Source organism: Cricetulus griseus, chromosome 2 (assembly GCF_003668045.3).
Source record: "Cricetulus griseus strain 17A/GY chromosome 2, alternate assembly CriGri-PICRH-1.0, whole genome shotgun sequence".
NCBI classification, from domain to species: domain Eukaryota; kingdom Metazoa; phylum Chordata; class Mammalia; order Rodentia; family Cricetidae; genus Cricetulus; species Cricetulus griseus.
Genome location: NC_048595.1, coordinates 399846464 through 399865254, shown reverse-complemented (window position 1 = coordinate 399865254; position 18791 = coordinate 399846464). Strand labels below are relative to the sequence as shown.

Below are 18791 nucleotides of genomic sequence, written 5' to 3'. Positions count from 1 at the left end.
AATTTTCTTCGTTCTATGTGCACTCCCTCCTAGTTTCTATCCTAGAGGTCGGAGGCAGCCAAAGAATCTTAACCTTTCCAGGGTCTTACAATGGCTTCCAGGGAAGCACAATGATAACCTTCCCCTTCATGAACAAAATTCATAGTTCTTTCTTGGCTATCATTGCCCAGTTCAGGCCATCCCCTCTAATTCAGAAGTTCCAAATTCACATTCCCCTCAAAATAGGACACTTGGGCTCCAGAAAACTTATGATTAATTTCATGAGACTGACTTTCCTTCACAAGTACTATGCTTATGTCTGTTAGTGTGTGCATGTTATAGGTCTCCGTTTCTACAGACTGCAAAGAGCAGATCTGGCAATTGTGTAGAGTTACACATCACAGTGATCAACTAATTATTGTCAAGTGTCATCTGTTGAAAACAACTAAGTATTCATTATCCAACAGTCCTCTTCTCCAGCCTTCTCAACGATTTCTTACTCTCCCAATACTAAACTTGCACAACATTCATGTTTCCTTTATTTTATTTTACTTTATTTTGGGTTTTTGAGACAAGGTCTTTTGGAACTCACTAGATAGCCTAGCCTGGTCTAACATTCATAGCGATCCTCCTCCTAGAGGTGCCCAAGTACTCCTGTTCTTTTGTTTTCTGGGGACAGTTTCCTTGTGGCCCATTCTTTCCTTTAGCTCAGTAAGTAGTCAAGGATGACCTCTGAATTCCTGATCCTTTCTCTACCTTCCAAGTACTGAGATGACAGATATCTGCCACCCCACCTGGTTTCATGTCTTTTAAATCTAAATGCCATAACTGTAGAGATGGCTAGGTGGTTAAGAGAGTTTGCTGCTCTTCCAGAAGACCCAGGTTCAATTCCCAAGCACTCATATCAGATGGCTCACAAACACCTATAACACCAGTTTCAGAGGACCCAGAACCTTCCTCCATCCTTTGTGGATACCCACACACAAATGACATAGACACAGAGACATACATTCATAGCTGTAAATGAAAATAAATCTCTAAATTATAATGTCCTAAAAATTTGAAAATAACAACAACAACAACAACAAAAGCCAAATAAAAGGATTTACAAGAGAACATGGAACACGCACCTTTAGTCCCAGAACTTAGGAAGCAGAGGCAGTGGATCTCTGAGATCCAGGCCAGCCAAGTCTACAGAGTAAGTTCCACAACAGCCAAGGTTATACAGAGAAACCCTGTCTCAGAAAACCAAACAAGCAAAGAAAAAAACAGAGAGATCAAATGGACCGATAATTAAGTCAGAACCAAGACACACCAGAAAATAGAAAGGTCAGAGGTTTCCACCAGCATTTTCTCTACCGAGTCCAGCATCTGGGAGTGAAAGATGATGAGGTTCATAACCTTGGCTAGGTCAGGGTTCTCATGCAGGTGCAAAGGTCCCTTCAACACACTGGTGTACACCTATGATTGGAGTTGGGGAGAAAAACAAGATAAATGGGATGAAGTCGAGCCTTGGGGCTGTAATCTGACCTGGGTGTGTTCTGTCCTGACTAGTCAGCAGTTTTCAAGGATTACTTAGTCTCTGAAGCAGAGTTTAAGAAATTAAAAATGGGGGAGAGACTTATAGAAGATGAGGAACCTGAGGATGGGGGCCACCATAGGTACAAGAGCCTTACCTGTAGACGGAACCAATCCAGCCTCAATCCAGAGAAGTCAAATTTCTCTTCATTATCAACTATAAAAACAGAAGCAAACATAAAAGAAAATGATAAAACAGCACCTAGCACGTGGCTGCACAGAATGGCAGACCACTCAGTTTTCTTACCCAGGGCTCTGGCTGACAGACCAACATTTCCAGAAAAACTGTGTTAGTCCTTGTAAGTGCCCTGACACCTTCACCTACTTCCAGTTACCTTGCTTGAGATTCAGAGAGGACAGGGTGCTAACAAACGAGGACATGATGACAGACTCCTCCTCTGGACACACAGACAGGTTCTAAAAGAGGAATAGGAGGCACTGTCGGTGCTCACAAGTTCCACAGGATGGAAAGTGCAATCACAGTGTGTGAAGGTAGAGGAACTAACTGCCAGATGCCCAAAGCAGAGAAGGAACAGACAGCACTGCCCAGGACCCCTGCCACCTAGGGTCCAATTCTCTTTTTCTCTCCTTTTCTTAGGGGGAAGAAATCTGCTGAGATTATTCATCTTCAGGGTACACCAGATGGAAAAATTACCAGGAGTCATGCTGAAATCTCCAAAGTGTCATCCATGGAACATACCTGAATGATGTCGCTGAGCACAAGGACATCAAATCTGGCCAGGTACTGGACATGGTACTGCTGAATCACTTTGATGTGTCGTCGGACCAGAGCCCTGATCTCCTCCAGCAGGAAGAGAAGCTCTGCAATGCTCCTGTAAAGATGAGGACAAGGACAGAGACGGACAAGTGGAGACACGCAGCCATACAAGGCAGGGATTGAAAAGTTCTGGATCATTTGATGTCCCCTTGTCCCTTCTCCCAGCCTAAGGACAAGGTTCTTAAGCAAATACTAACGAGTCAGCATAGTCTTCGGGTGTCTTAGTCTTGGTAACATTTTCTGTATGACGAACCAGCCAAGTGACCTCATCACGAATGAAAGACAGGGCCATGAAAGCAAAAAGGGCCTAAAAGAGAACAAAACCTATTAGAATTTTCCACTTAAAACATGGATTTTAGTGTGGGGGCTAAAGCTTACTTGATAGAGTGCCTACCTGTCAGGTACAAGGTTCTGGGTTCAATCTCCAGAACAGGAAAAAAAATTGGATTTTAAGCACTGAGAAAACTATTGAAAATAACATGTATGTGGATATAACTATGTAGTCATACCAATAGCATCTAGAAACAAGCACACAGAAAGCTGAACCATGTGACACAGAATCAGACACACATATGTTGGCCCTGGCTCACAGTCAATACTCCTTCTTCCCCACAAAATAAAATTTTAGAAATATTTAATGTGTGACTTAAAACAGAAAGCAAGCTCTGCCATCAATTAGTTTACACTCAAATAGAAGACGGGCCAAGTATACAAATAGCTGTTAGTTAGATGTCATTCTAGATGGGGCCAAGGGAAGACATGAAGTATCTGGACCCTTTGAGAGTCATGGAATCAGCACAGACACATACAAATTGATCACAAGAGGCACAGAAGGGGTGGGAGAGATGGCTCCATGGGTGAAGTGCTTGTCATGAAAGCATGAGGATCTGAGTTCGGTCCCCAGACCCCATGTAAAAAGAAGCCATGCATGGTGTCATGCTTTCGTAATCCCAGTGCTCAGGAGACTTCCCTGAACGCACTGGTCGGTCAGCCTTGCCTAATGCATGAGCCTCAAGCCAGTGAACGACTGTCTCAAAAAGCATGGTGATAGCTTCTGAAGAGCAGCACCTGAGGTTGTCCTCTGACCTCCACACTCATACATCCTAACATGCACCTACATACACACCCTCGCATGCGAGAGGGGGGTTGGAAATTCAGTATCTCATGAATGTTAAGTCACCACCCACATAGTCATTGATCACCATCCCTCCCCCAGAATTTCTCTTGCCTTAGGACCCAGCAGGCCTGGTTCATCATTTAACACAGTCTCCAACTCCCTGACAGCTATCCGAAGAAACTGCCGACGTTGACAGTGAAACTGGCCACTGAGGAAAGAAAGTAATGAATATTGTTTTTCCCTCCCTCACAAGTTCCCCAGAAGTAGTGCAGAAGAGAGTTGCAGTTGGGGAGGGGTGTCATGCAAAAGGAAGGTTCAGTGCTAAACTCAAACTTGGAGAGCAAATACAAGCATCTGTGGGGCTGCAGGAACTTCTTGGGTGGAGAGGTTTTTTTTTTTTTTTTATTGGAGGAAAGTTAATAGGAAAAGGGGGAAGGGGAGAGGGGAGACTGGCCTCTGGGGACAAGAGCGGCAGAAGAGAAAAGAGAGGAAGAGAGAGAAGGAAAAACAGAGAGACAAGCAGAGAAGCAGAGAGGGAGAAAAAGGATAAAGATGAGAGGTGAGCAGGGCCCTTTTAAAAGGGAATGTGCACAGGTGGTGCTCTTAGTGGCTGCAGCTGGGGACATTTCCTGTTCTGACCCCCAGGGCAGGCCAGTACAGATGCCTGAATACTAACACCTATCCCAGCCCCTCTGAGCACATATCCCAACTTTACCTGTTTGCAATGGCATGCTCCTTGCTCTCCTTAATGTCTGCCACTCGCTTACTGTACCTGGAGATTGACATATCAAACACAGAGGGTGTCATGCCACCAGTTAACCAGCAGGATTTTCACTCATTCTTCTCACCCTATACAAATAAGACGCTCAGCTTAGAGACAGTCCTACTCTATGCTTCATTCTGCAAAGACCATTACTACAGGAACCAAGCCAGGGTGTGATAATGCATGCCTGTCGTCCCAGCACTCGGGAGGCAGAGCAGGAAATTCATGAGTTTAAGGCCAGCCAGGGATAGATAGATAGATAGATAGATAGATAGATAGATAGATAGATAGATAGATAGAGAATCTATCAAAAAAGAAAAAAGGAGGGCACAGGAGTTAGGAGAAGAAAGGGGAAAGGAGGAAGAAAGGAGAGACAAGGAAAAAAGAAAGGGGAAGAAAACATCACAGCACTGTGGAAAGGAAACGACTTGCAGTGCTCAGTTGAACTCCACCTTTCTCACGCTGTACTCCTGCTGGATACGGTCCAGTCAGCCATTCTTCCAGATTTGACTGGGATAAGGAAGGGAGTCACAAATACCATCCCTGTTTGTCAGTAAAAGTGTTACCACCTCTGCTTACTCCAGGTCCCATCCCACCCACTTCCTCTTGATATTTAGCTCACCACTTATCTGTCACTTTTTATCTCCCTCTCTGTTGGCTTACTCTCCTCTGGCAACAACCAAGTTCAAAGCCTCTCTTATTCTGGAAACCCTCGCTTGACCCTGACACCCTGGACTTCACCCTCTCCCACACCACCAGCTCCTCCAAGACACACTCCTTTCCCTCGTCACCTTTCCCTGACCCTTCCCATCTCACAAGGCCTTCAACACCGAACAATCTGTTCCTCTGAGGTCAATGTGAACTTTTGAATCACCAAATTAAATAACCCTTTTTATTGCTGTGGTTCATCTGCAATATTTGAACATATCTTTTTTTTTTTCTATTAGAAACCTGTGCCCAGAATCCCACACTAAGTAGCCTCTGCTCTCTGCACTCCTACTATGTTCATGCATCCTGTCAGCCACTGCCACCTCAATGGGGAGAGTTTATCACCTCTCATTTCCCTTCTCCACACCTCTCCTTTACTGAACTGAGCATAGAAATTAAAGGCATTTGGAATTGAAAACTATCTTAATTAAATCAGGATTCAACTCCACAGCACTGCTAATGGATGATTATTTCAACCTGTATCCAGTACAGGAGACAGACACAAGTGTCAAAAAAAATCCACAATTATTTCATATTCCACCTCTCACTGAGGGACATTCAGAGTGAGCCTCCTGTCTTCTCATTTATATACATATGTATGTATGTGTGTGTATATTACATATATGTATGCCTAAGTTATCATAAAGATCATAGAACTTCCTAACTATAAATAATACATATTAGCTGTTGTCCTTGTGATAGGAACCAAACAGCTTTCCATCTCACTAAAAAACTTCAAATACACATTTCTTTTCCTGTGACTTCTGTTAAAGACTCATTCTCTCTTAACTTGGGAAATGAGTTCCTTTTACCATGTTCTTGTTTCTTTGTTCTTTTGTTCTTTTAAATGTTTCCTATTTTCCTCTTGGCAAGTTTTAAAGTAGTTTATCTGTATATTTATTTATACAGAGTTGAAGGGCATGCATGCTGTGGTACACATGTGGAGGTCAGAGGACACTGTTTAGGAGAGGGTTTGCTCCTTGCACCATGTGGTTCCCAAGGATGGAACTCCGGTTGTCAGGCTTGGTGACAAGTGCCTTCACCTGCTGAGCCATCTCACCAGCCCTCTGGTTAGTTTTGAAAACAATATTACTAATCAGTTGTTGGGGAACCAGTATTCTCATTACTGTGTTTTGTTTGTTTAGAGGAGGGTATTTTTGTTTGTTTGTTTCTTTTCAGTGCAGAGGATTAAACTCCAGGATCTTGCACATGCTAGGCAAGCCTTCTACCTTTAAGCCATAGTCCTACCCCTTAGTATATTGTGAATAAGACAATGGGGGAGGCAGAGTTTGGTAAAAAGCTACTATTAAAATACAAGCTGGGATATAGCTCAGACATAGAATGCTTGCCTAGCACATGCAAAACCCTGGGTTTGATCCCTTCCTTGGAGGTAGGGGAGAGAAAAAAAAAAATTGAGAACTTACCCTATAGAAACATTTGAATATGTTCACAAAAAATATGTCAATGGTTATTCTCTAAAGCATCTGTTTAACTTGGGAGGCAGAGGAAGAGAAACTCCCTATGTTCAAGGCCAGCCTGGTCTGCACGGAGTTTCAGAATATCCAGACACAGAGAGAGCCCTCTTCTCGAATAACAAGCAAGCAAACATTCAAACAAAAAGCATTTGTTTAAATGATCTTTCAGAGTGGAAATAGTTCAAGTGTCCATCAACAGGGAGCTGCACAAGCCTGCTCTTCAAGCTTGGTGACCTCTGACCCATCCCTGGAACACAGGTAAAAGTGGAAGGAGAGAACAGACTCCACAAAATTGTCTTCTGACCTCACAATGCAAGCCCTGCCCACACACAAACACACAGACACAGACACAGACACACACACACACACACACACACACACACACACCATAAGTACATACACACAATAGGAAATTCAAGCCCTATAAGACACACACCTTTAATCCCAGCACTCAGGAGGCAAAGGAAGGCAGAGCTTTGGGAGTGCTGGGATTAAAGGCACCACCACTGCTCGGCTAAACCTACTAAAAGCAACTTTCAACCTCACCACTCAATTGAGGTTGTTCACAGAACACAGAGACGACATCTGTAGCCAAACCCAGTGACCTTTCCCAACCCCCATGTTGTTTGTTCTCTTCACATTGTCTAGCAGATGATGAAGGATCTTTCCTTCTTGCCATGCTTTCTTCCAGTGACCTGATTTTTGTTCTCAATGTCCTTCATGGATTTTCCTGCCTCTACTTGACCCTTAAATATCAATTTTCTCAAAAGTTTTGTTCCTGCTCTTCTTGAACAGTCCCACCTACTCATTCTCATGGCTTTAATAACAGTGTCACCAATTGTCATCTGGTCCAGATAGTATAACTAGTTACTGAACCACACAGCAAAAGGCCTGACATACGTAACTTGTATGTCCTACAGACATTTCCAATTCAGTATGTTCAAAACGGATTCCACAGGGCTGAAACAATGGCTCAGCAGTTAACAGCAGTTTGGGGGGTTCTAATCACCACATAGAAGCTCACAACCAACTCCAGTTCCAGAGGATCTGACACTTTCTTCTGGCCTCCAAGGGCACTGCACACACATGGTACACAGACACATATTCAAGCAAAACATTAATACGCAGAAAATAAAAATAAACTAAAAGTCTAAAAATAAGAAACTGAAACACAGTCTTTCCCCCACACTTACTGTAGCTCTCACGTCTCTACCCTAAGGAATACCAGATGCCCATTCCAGAGATCTTGACATCCTCAATTTTTCCTAATTTACTAAATTAATCCCTGCCTCTAGCTTTGCCCATCTAATCTTTTCCCCTGGAGCAGTAATCTTCTCTAAAATGCAAATCTGATTCTTTCAACTGCCTCGTTTGAATTCATTCAATGACTCCAGATCCTCTTGAGCACAGATTCAAACTCTTAAGGCAGAGTTTATGATATCCCAATTCACTGTTCCAAAACCAACTTTCACAACCCCACCTTGTAACCCAAGCTGTCCCAGCACTGAGCAACTTGAACCTCTGAGCACTTTGGGTTTTTTGTTTGTTTGTTTTTTGTTTCCTCAAAAACTATGAACTTCGAACTAGGTATGGTGGTGAACACCTTTTAATGCCAGCATTCAGGATGCAGGAAGACCTCTGTGACTTTGAGGCTAACCTGGTCTACACAGGAAGTTCCAGGTCATCCAGGACTACACAGAGAAACCCTGTCTTAAAAAGAAAAAGAGAGGACAGGGAGAGAAAGAGAAAGAAAGAAAAAGGGGAGGCTTAGATTCTTTGCAGCAACTGTTTAATTGTCTACCTGTCTCCTGTTTTCTTTAGATCCTGCAAATCAGTGCAAATGCCCTTGATGTCCTTCCTGTTTACACAACACTCTGTGTTTACACACCACAGCCGCCTACTCTATCACAAGTTTGCCTACTTTCCAACAATTTGTAAACTTTTATTTTTTTTAGATCAAGGGCAATTTTATTAGGGTTTAAGAGAAAAAGAAGGGGGGGCCTGGCAGGAAAGCTGTAAATCTCAACAGCTAAAGAGAGGAAATCACTAAGAGGAACAGAGAGAGCCAGGCCGTTTGAGTTAGAATAGAAGTCAAACACACAGTAGACAAGCAACCTAATGACAAAAAGGAATGAGAGTAAACTTGAGGGAAACAGTAAGGAAGCTCACAGTGCTAGGGGAAGCACATTTTAAAAGATAAGCTTTTCTGAATAATTCAGCAGCTGCTCCTTTTTATTTTCATAAGGCCTCACTGTATAGCCCATGTTGATCTTCCTGCCTCGGATGCTGAGTGCTGGGGTTACTGGTGTGTACCACCAAACTCAGCTTAATACATCAGAAAAGAAATCAAGTGCATAATACAATGTACCAGGTCTTTTTCCCATGTGCTTTACATATGGGACTTCTTCAGAACACTATGAGGTCATAGATAGAACTTCATTCTGTTGTGATTTGATGATTTGTTTGTGCCTGCTTGATTTTGTTTGGGTTTTGTGGTAGATTCTTGTGTAATCCACAGTGGCCTGGAAATCACTGTGGAGCAAGCCAAGGCTGACCTTAAACTCTTGTTCCTCCTTCCTTCATCTCCCCGAGTGCTGGGGTTGTAAGGGTACACCACCATGAACAGATGGGAGGTACCGCTGTAGCTGCATTTTACAGATCAGGAAATTGAGCCAATGGCATGGAGAAATTAAGTAACCTAGCCAAGGTCACACAGCTAGAAAATGGCTCAGCAGGAATTCGAACCAGGCAGTCTACACTCACAATATTTTAGTAATTTCCCTATCCCTAATATCCAGTGAGGTACCAACAAAGAGTGGGTGATTAGTTAGCTCCGTAGCAGACTTTTTCTGAACTGCTAGCCCCCCAAATCATGACATGGAAACTTATTACTAATTATGAATGCTCAGCCTTAGCTTAGGCTGCTAGTTTCTAGCTAGTTTTTTTTTGGGGGGGGGGGTTGTTTTGTTTTGTTTTGTTTTTTGTTTTTTTGTTTTTTGGTTTTTTTTTTTTTTTTTTTTTTTTTTTAGACAGGGTTTCTCTGTGTAGCTTTGGAGGCTGTCCCAGAACTAGCTCTTACAGACCAGGCTGGTCTCGAACTCACAGAGATCCACCTACCTCTGCCTCCCGAGTGCTGGGATTAAAGGCATGCGCCACCAACACCCTAGGTGATTAGTTAGAATTACTCCTTACTGCTCATGTTTGGGGAAAGGGATGTTGATGAGGCTATAACTCCCAAAAGATTGTCTGACTTGCAAATCACTCACCCTTTCAAACTGCTGAAGAGGTCCTCGGTGACCTTATGCACTTGCAGTACATCCTCCCGGATGAGGGTGATGTACAGCGAGCCCTGCAGACACAGCTTCCACAGCTGTTGGCACTGGCTGTTGGAGTTGAGGCAGCCATGGCAAAGAAGAAACCCAACTGCAAGTGTATAAGAAGCAGAGGAGCGCTTTTAGACAGTGCACTCCTGGGAGTGTTGCCATGCCCTTCAAAACTGCCCCCACGACTTACTTATGATCCATCGCTCCATCACTTCCACAGACAGATACTCGCAGGCCATCTACGAGAAGCAGGCAGAGAGGGTCAAGTGGCTGTTTAGGACTTCTAAAGGAAAGATAGAGCCAGCAAGATGGCTCAACAGGTAAAGGAGATGGCCAACAACCTGAGTTTCATGCCTAGAACCCACCTGGTGGACAGACAGAACTGATCCCCGAAAGTTGTCCTCTGACCTCTGTACTTGTGCTCCACCCACATGTTACAAAATAAATAAATAAAAATGTAATTTAAAGTTTTTTAAATAAAAGTCTTGGGGGAGCCAAGAGGTGGTGGCTCATGCCTTTAATCCCAGCACTCAGGAAGCAGAGGCAGGCAGATCTCTGTGAGTTCAAGGCCAGCCTGGTCTACAAAGCGAATTCCAGGCTCCAAAGCTACAGAGAAACCTTGACTCAAGAACAACAACAACAAAAAAAAGTCTAGGGGAACTCATGCTGAACATGCACAAGGCCCAGGGTGAAATCCCCAGCACTAAAACCAAACAAAAATAACATTTCTTTTACTAGAGTGGAATAAGGCACTCTGAGGGGACAACAGCTAGGAAAGCTGCCATGAAGGAAAGGAGGCCCTGGACAGGTCTGGGAGGCAAAGGACATAGTTGAGGAAAAGAACTAGGTCAAGCTGGAAGGAAGAACAGATAAAATGTATAGCATGACAGCTCATCAATACTAAGATACTTTCAAAAAGCTTCAACTCAAAATCTCATAATTTCTTCCTCCATTGTATCCTTTAATCACACTTAAAGTGTAAACACTCATTTGGAACTTATCCATGACCTCTCAGCATCAGTTGTAAATTTGTGCATGAACATGTTTATGAATATTCATGGCATTGCCCATCTTCCTCAATCACTCTCTACATTTCTGAGACAGAGTTGCTCATTGAACTTAGAGCTCATGGCTGATTGGCTTAGCTGACCAGAAACTCCAAAGATGTGCCTATCTCCACTCCCCGATGCTAAGATTACACACCTAACACTGTGTCCAGCTTTTACAGTTGCTACAAATCTGAACTCAGGTCCTCACAACTGCATAGCACTCATCTATCTCACACACCCCACCTCACCCCCACATGCTTTTATTGTTTTTGGTCTTTGTAGACAAGTTCTTGCTATATAGTCCTAGCTGGCCTCAAACTTGTGGCAATCTTCCCACTTCTCCCTGCCAAGGGCTGAGATTACAGGATACACCACTATGCCCTGCCATCAGCTGCATTTCTATGGCATATCTTCCTTTTAGGACTATACATTCTATGAGGTAAAGATGGCAGGCCCATCATAGATGAATAACGTTATTGGTCAACTGACTCCCAACACAAATTCCTTCTCATGCCTAATGACTCCATTTCTTTTTCGCTTGAGTTTTCAATCCAAGTCTTACTATATACAGCCTTGGCTGGCCAGATACTTGCTATATAAGCAGGGCTGGCTATGGCCACGTAACAGTCCTCTTGCCTCAGTCTCCCAGGAGTCAGGGTCATAAGTAGATGTGCCACCCTACCACACTGACTGGGTTTCATCCATTTGTTAACTCAGGCACATACTAACCCTGGTTCAATCAGAAGTGCAATATCAGTCATGACTTTTTAGCTTAAGAAGAGACCAACCTAGAAGCAGGCCCTAGAAAAAGGCTAAAACAGTCCTGGGGCTGATGTTTCCCAAAAGAAACCCCTTCCTGAGAGAGGGCCTTGGCAGAGAATAACTCTCCTAACAGAAGGAAAGGGGAACTCACTGTGTCTGAATTGGCAGGGTTAATCATGGCTGGGGGGCTGCTGATGAGGCTTAGAAGCTGTGCACTGCGCCACTGCTCAGCACCCTGGTTCCTCCGAACAAAGAGGAAGTGCAGAGAGAGGAGGGCGCCACTCACGGCCTGTAGGGAAAAAACATAAACCCTTCCTGTCAACCATGGGAGGAGTGCTGCTGCCTGGATGACTCTCCTCTCTCTCAGGGAGCTCACCTTTGTGTGAGGTCCAAATTCTTCAGTCAGCTTCTTCAGAGGATGGTCATACTCTAATACCATCTGGCCCAGACGAGCAAAACTGGGGTCACTGGAGGAAAGCAGAAGAGAGGGGAGTTATGGGCCTTCCCATATATATGTAGAGGAAAGCGCATATGTGTGCAGATGCTGGCATTCCCTTCCCTCTCCAAAGACAGATATGCTAACCTGTGAATTACATATACTGATGTCCAACTATAGGCATACCAAGCTATGGTAAGAAATACTCACACAGGCAGGCCAGTGGTGGCACATGCTTTAATCCCAAAGCTAGGGAGGCAGAGGTAGGAAGGTCTCTATGAGTTTGAAGCCAGCCTGGTCTACAGAGCAACTTCTAGAACAGCCTGGGCTACACAGAGAAAACCCTGTCTTGGAAAGAAAGAAAGAAAGAAAGAAAGAAAGAAAGAAAGAAAGAAAGAAAGAAAGAAAGAGAGAGGGGGAGGGAGGGAGGGAGGGGAGGGAAGAGGAGAGGAGGGAGAGAGGGAGGAAGGAAGGAAGGAAGGAAGGAAGGAAGGAAGGAAGGAAGGAAGGACCACATGGTTTTGGACAGATCCATGAAAGTTTCTTCCCTGTAGGCAGACAGGGCTGAATGTATAATAGCTACTCTAAAATTTTGCATTTGCTAGTCTGTATCAAATATACCTAGGCCCAAATCTCTGAAAATCCCAGAGGGGAGATAAGCATCTAAAGCTTATCTACTGGATAAAGCTTGTGCCAAGACACCCATACAGACATGGGGGAAGGCACATCACACACAGGATACTGTGCTATGTCTCACTCGCATCTTTCCAATCTTCATTTTTTTTCACCCTTTAAATACTTATATTGCATTAATAAATGGAGGACAGAATTTTGGATAATCCAACATCCATTTCTATTTGTCTTCCAATTATCCTTAGTATGTATTATCTTACATTACTTACCTTTAATGGCTTAACCCTACTGGTATTAGTACCACCAATACTAAAAAGAATTGTCTTTGCCTTTTATAATAACCTGAAAAGCAAAGTAGAAGCCAGTCCAGGATTATAAATAGATGAGAGATAATGCAGAGTGGATAATCCACTGGCAGAGATTCAGTGGTTAACTATACGTGAACATGTATCTTATTTTGCCTGGGACACAACATGGATTATAGGTTTCTACATGAGAAATCATCATATCAAGTTCCTTTGTCTCCACCTACTTCTTGCAGCACCACATGTAAGGCTCTTTCTGGGTTTTTGTTTGGTTAGTTGTGTTTTTTGGTATGTTTTGTTTTGTTTTGTTTTGAGACAGAGTTTCTCTGTGTAGCCCTATCTGTCCTAGAACTCATTCTGTAGACCAGGCTGGCTTCCAACTCAGAGATCCACCTGCCTATGCCTCCTTATTAGGATTAAAGGGGTGTGCCATCACTGCCAGATACATATGAGATTCTTTGCCTCCTCCTAACTCACCTGTGCCCATGCAACATCTCATGGGCACAGTTGTATGTGCCAATGAGTATCCGGCGGTCCTCAATCCGTGACAGGAGTAAAATGACTGAGGTGTAAGTCACAATTAAGTCCAGGTAGCTCCGAGTGAAGTCAAAGTTGAGATTCTACAAAGAAAATACATAGGAACCCAAGATCAGTGTGGTCAATTAACCTGGACCACCCCCTGCTTCTCCAACCCATTCCCTACATTACTAAAGAGACTCAATGCCTATTAGTAATAAGAACCAATAGTAGATGTTTTCAGAAGAAAACTGGAACAAAAGTCAGGAGCTCAAGATGTGGGGGAACCTGAGCCATGCACTGGCACATAATCATAGCTGCTCAGGAGACTGAGGTAGAAGAATTACAAGTTTAAGACCAGCTCAGACTGTGCAGTAAGTTTAAGGTCAGCTTGAACCAATTGGTGAGACTCTCACAAAATAAAGAAGTTTAGCTGGGCATGGTGATGCACACCCTTAAAACCAGTGCTTGGAAGACAGAGACAGGTGAGTCTCTGAGTTCAAGGCCAACCTGGTCTGCAGAGCAAGTTCCAGGACAGTCAGAGTTACATAGAGAAACCCTGTCTTGAAATAAAAAGAAAAAAAGAAGAAGAAAATAAGTTTTAAAAAATAGCAGTGGTGGCGTACACCTTTGATTCCAGCACTCAAAAGGCAGAGGCAGTTGGACCTCTGAGTTGGAAGCCAGCCTGGTCTACAAAGAGAGTTCTAGGACAGCCAAGGCTACACGGTGAAACCCTGTCTCCAGAAAAGGAGGAGGAGGAGGAGGAAGAGGAGGAGGACAAGGACAAGGAGAAGAGGAAGGAGAAGAGGAGGAAAAGGAAGGGAGAGGAGGAGGAGGAGGAGGAGGAGGAAGAAGAAGAAGAAGAAGAAGAAGAAGAAGAAGAAGAAGAAGAAGAAGAAGAAGAAGAAGAAGGGACGGAAGGAAGGAAGGAAGGAAGGAAGGAAGGAAGGAAGGAAGGAAGGAAGAAGAAATTTAAGTCATAGTAGAGCTCTTACCTAGAATGCAAAGGGCCCTAGCTTCAAAGCACAGTACGAAAAATAAACAAAAACAGGATACAAAGAAACAAGGAAACAAGGTACTGTTGAGGAATTAAAGGAAATGAAATAAAATACTGCTGTATAATTTAGTGTTATTTAAATCACATTGATGATCTGCTTACTATTTAAAAGTTTTTAACCTTAGCACATTTAAAAAAGGATTTACAGTGCCTAGGGCCATCAAAATGACTCAGGTAAAAACCACTTGTTGCCAAGCCTAACTACCTAAATCTGACCCTGAAACCCACATGGTAGAAAGAGAGAACTGACTGCCACAAGTTGTCCTCTGACTTCCACACATGTGCTATGGTATGTGAACACATACCCCCTCCCATATGCATACACACAGTAAATAAATACATATTTTAACTTTAAAAAAGAACCATAGTTCTGAGAAGAAACAGTCATCCCTCCGATTCTGCCCCACCCTCCTTCGTCTCAGGATACACTTAACCTTTCCTTTAGTTCTCTTCTTCAATAGAAAAACATTGCAAAGGCTCTTACGATATCAAAATGACACTGGCAGGCATCAATGGTGTTGAGAAGTTCGTATACATGGTCCTGGGGGTAGAAGTGAAGAAGAAAATGAGTAAGGTGATATGTGCTACCAAGATAGGAAGTGACCAACTTCCCTAGGGTCCCTGGAGATCTACCTTAAGGAAGGACATTATTCAAAAGAGAGAAGACCATCCTCACAAGCCATCAGTGCTCCACCCTCTCCCCCAATCAGGCTACCTGCTGGGGCCACAGGCCACAAGCACTGATGCTCATGAACATAATGCCTGCCTTACAATCCCTGGGCCCCATTTCCACACAAGGGGAAATGAAACAACTTTCAAGTTTGGTTTTTTTTGTTTGGTTTTGGTTTTTAGACAGGGTTTCACTGTGTAGCTCTGGCTGTCCTGGAACTCACAGAGATCTGCCTCTGCCTCTCCAGTGCTGGAATTAAAGGTGTGTACTACCACACCCAGTTACAAGTTTGGCATTTGTTAAAAAATAAAATTGGCATTCTTTTCTGAATAACAAGCAGAAAGACTTTGAAATAACTTTCAAAGACATACAAAGACATGATAATGTTTAAGAAAATAGGAATGCTAAATGATTCTCATTTGGCAACTGTACACTGTATGCATATATCAAATAATCACACTATATCCCAGCCCTTGCATAATGTGCATGAATTTTAAGAATTGAAAAAGCTCAATTATATATTTTTACCATATGATTTCACACCCTTGTGAAATGAAAAACACATCCCTACAAATATTGTACTTGACCTTTAATAGCAATTTATACAAGCTGGTTCAAATCTGGAAGCAACCCACCAACCAGTAAATAAATTAACCATTTGTTGCCATACAATGGGATAGTTCTTAGCAAAAATAAGTAGTGAATCTTCAGTACATGAAACTATATAGATGAATCTCAAAACATAAAAGAATACATATGCTGGTCAAACTCCATTTACCTGAGCCTTTAGAAAAGAAACATCATTTTAGAGATCAGATTAACAGTTGCCTGGGACCAGGAGTGCAGGATAAGAATTGCCAAGCATCCACTTTAATCTCAGTACTCAGGAGACAGAGGCAGGCGGATCTCTGTGAGTTTGAAGCCATCCTGATTTGAGTTTCAGGACAGCCAGAGCTATGCAGAGAAACTTTGTCTGTTGGGGGAGAGGAGGGAGGAAGGGAAGGAAGAAGGAAGCAAGGAAGCAAGGAAGGAAGGAAAAATAACACATGTTCAATATATAAAAATTAGAAAATACAGACAAGCTTAATTCTTTGTTATTGTTCATTTGGGGTTTTGTTTTTCAAGACAGGGTTTCTCTGTGTAGCCTTGGAGCCTGTCCTAGAACTTGCTCTGTAGACAGGCTGGTCTCGAACTCATAGAGATCTACCTGCCTCTGCCTAACAAGTGATGGGATTAAAGGCATGTGCCACCAACGCCCGGCGACAAGCTTAATTCTAATTAAGATTGTGTTGTTGCTATAACTGACCTCAATCTCCTTATCTTGCCTCTGCCTACTAAGCACTGGGATTATAGACATCTGGCACCACATCAAGCTATTAGTTTTTTAATTTCATTTGTTGGGTTTAGATTTTTTGAGACTGTAGCCCTGACTCCAATACACAATGATTTTTTTTGGGGGGGGGGGGTTTCGAGACAGGGTTTCTCTGTGTAGCTTTGGAGATCCTATCCTGGCACTCGCTCTGGAGACCAGGCTGGCCTCAAACTCACAGAGATCCACCTGCCTCTGCCTCCTGAGTGCTGGGATTAAAGGTGTGCGCCACCAACGCCTGGCCACAATGATCTTCCTATCTCTGTCTCTCCCATGCTATGATTATAGGCATGAGTCACCATGCCCAGCAATTGTTTGTTTGTTTGTTTGTTTGTTTTAAATCTGTGTTCAACTGCATATGTGTGTGTCTGTATATGCATGTTCTTGTGTGTGAGTACTAACAAACATGTGTTACAATGAGAATGTAGAGATCAGAGACAACTTCGTTGTTGGTTCTCCACTTCCACCCTGTTTAGGATTGCCTCTTGGGTTTTTGTGTGTATGTGTGTTTATTTTTGTGGGGTCTTGTTTTATTTTTGCTGCTATTTTTGAGACAGGAACTTACCACATAGTCCCCTACTGGCCTAGAACTCAGTATGTAGGTCAGGCTAGTCTCAAACTTACAAAGATCTGCCTGTGCTGGGATTAAAGGCATAAAGCACCACACCTGGCTATCACGGGATGATCCTATCTCTGTCCCTGACTCACCTTAGTAGCATCGGGATTAAAGACATACTTGTGTATTGGTTTATCTGGGTTCTGAGGCCTAAACTCAGGTCCTCACACTTGTGTGGTGAGTACTTCACTCACTAAGCCATCTCCCCTCCCCCAATTTAAAAAAAATATTTTATGTGTATATGTGTGTGCCTGCATGTATTATGTGTACCGTGTGTGCAGGTGTCTGTGGAGGCCAGAAAGGGTGTTGGATCCCCTGAAACTGAAATTACAGGTGCTGAGAACCAAACCCAGATCCCCTGAAAGGGCAACAAGTGTTCTTAACCACTAAGCCATCTTGCTAGCCCCTTCCACCCCCAGTTTTTTTTTTTAATGATTTTTTTTTCATTTCATGTACATTGGTTTGCCTGTATGAGGATGTTAGATCCCTTGAAACTAGAGTTACAGACAGTTGTGAGCTGCCATGTGGGTGCTGGGAATTGAACCCAGATCCTCTGAAAGAGCAGCCAGTGCTCTTAGCCACTGAGCCATTTCTCCAGCCCCCCACCCTCAGTTTTTTAAAACATCCATAATCCCACCACTCAGAAATTCCAATCTTCCTTATATACATATTTATCTATGTAAATATACATTTTAGAAACTAATTATATCTTAAACTGTATTGTAATTTTTTTCTTAACATTAAACAATATGTAAGGAATGTGCTTGCATGCCAACTAATGTAAACATATGTTGTCATCTTTAACAACTACATATTTGTTCAGTCATATATCCTGAGCTTTTAACTGAATCTCTATTTTTGTTGGCTGTATCAATTATCAAACTAACACTATTACAAACAATGCAACAGAGAACTTTCTTGTACATGTATCTTTGCACTTCTGTTTCTTTAAGACAAGTTCTAGAAGTATAATTCATTCGTTTTTCAGTTTTGAAAGGCATTATCAATTTGCATTTCAGAATGCTACATGAAATAATTTTTAATGTTTCCTTAATTTCCAAAAGCAGTAAATGATTGTCCTTTAAAAGCCAAACAGCCCAGGCAGAGGCAGACAGATAGATCTCTGTGAGTTCGAGGCCAGCCTGGTCTCCAGATCGAGTGCCAGGATAATAGGCTCCAAAGCTACACAGAGAAACCCTGTCTCAAAAAAAAAAAAAGAAGAAGAAGAAGAAGAAGAAGAAGAAGCCAAACAAAATATCACTTATATGCTACAGCTGCCAAAAGCTTTTAACAAGATAAATTCAAACTGAGACATTCTGAATAACTTTCCTGGACTCTTCAAAAGGTCAGGTCATGAAAAACAAAGGCAAGAATTATTATAACAAAATGAGTGCAAATATAGGCTCTGTATTAGCCAATAATATGATGGAATATTATATTTCCTTAGCAGGATAATTGTAATAGGATTATGTAAGAAAATATCCCTGCCCTTAGCAAATGTATGCTAAAATATTTTGGAAAGGAAATGTCATGATGTCTGCAAATAATTAAATGGTTTGAGGGGGAAAATGAGTGACAAGCAATATGGCAAAATATTAACAAGTAGGAGAACCAGAAGAAAAGCAGCTTTTATTATACAGGTTGACTATCCCTGATC

General features: G+C 42.6%; 1 protein-coding gene across 1 annotated transcript in view; it reads right to left on the bottom strand.

The window, feature by feature from the left end:
* The window catches only part of Nckap1l (NCK associated protein 1 like), a 56087-nt gene that overhangs the window by 24992 nt on the left and 12304 nt on the right, over positions 1-18791 (bottom strand). The window contains exons 4-16 of the mRNA XM_035439222.1: positions 14964-15020; positions 13384-13526; positions 11909-11999; positions 11684-11821; positions 9912-9960; positions 9665-9821; positions 4168-4224; positions 3564-3660; positions 2533-2642; positions 2258-2390; positions 1893-1974; positions 1656-1714; positions 1295-1440 (exon numbers count right to left, since the gene is read on the bottom strand). Of these exons, the coding sequence (XP_035295113.1) occupies positions 1295-1440; positions 1656-1714; positions 1893-1974; positions 2258-2390; positions 2533-2642; positions 3564-3660; positions 4168-4224; positions 9665-9821; positions 9912-9960; positions 11684-11821; positions 11909-11999; positions 13384-13526; positions 14964-15020 (1319 nt within the window). The remainder of the gene's footprint in view (positions 1-1294; positions 1441-1655; positions 1715-1892; positions 1975-2257; positions 2391-2532; positions 2643-3563; positions 3661-4167; positions 4225-9664; positions 9822-9911; positions 9961-11683; positions 11822-11908; positions 12000-13383; positions 13527-14963; positions 15021-18791) is intronic.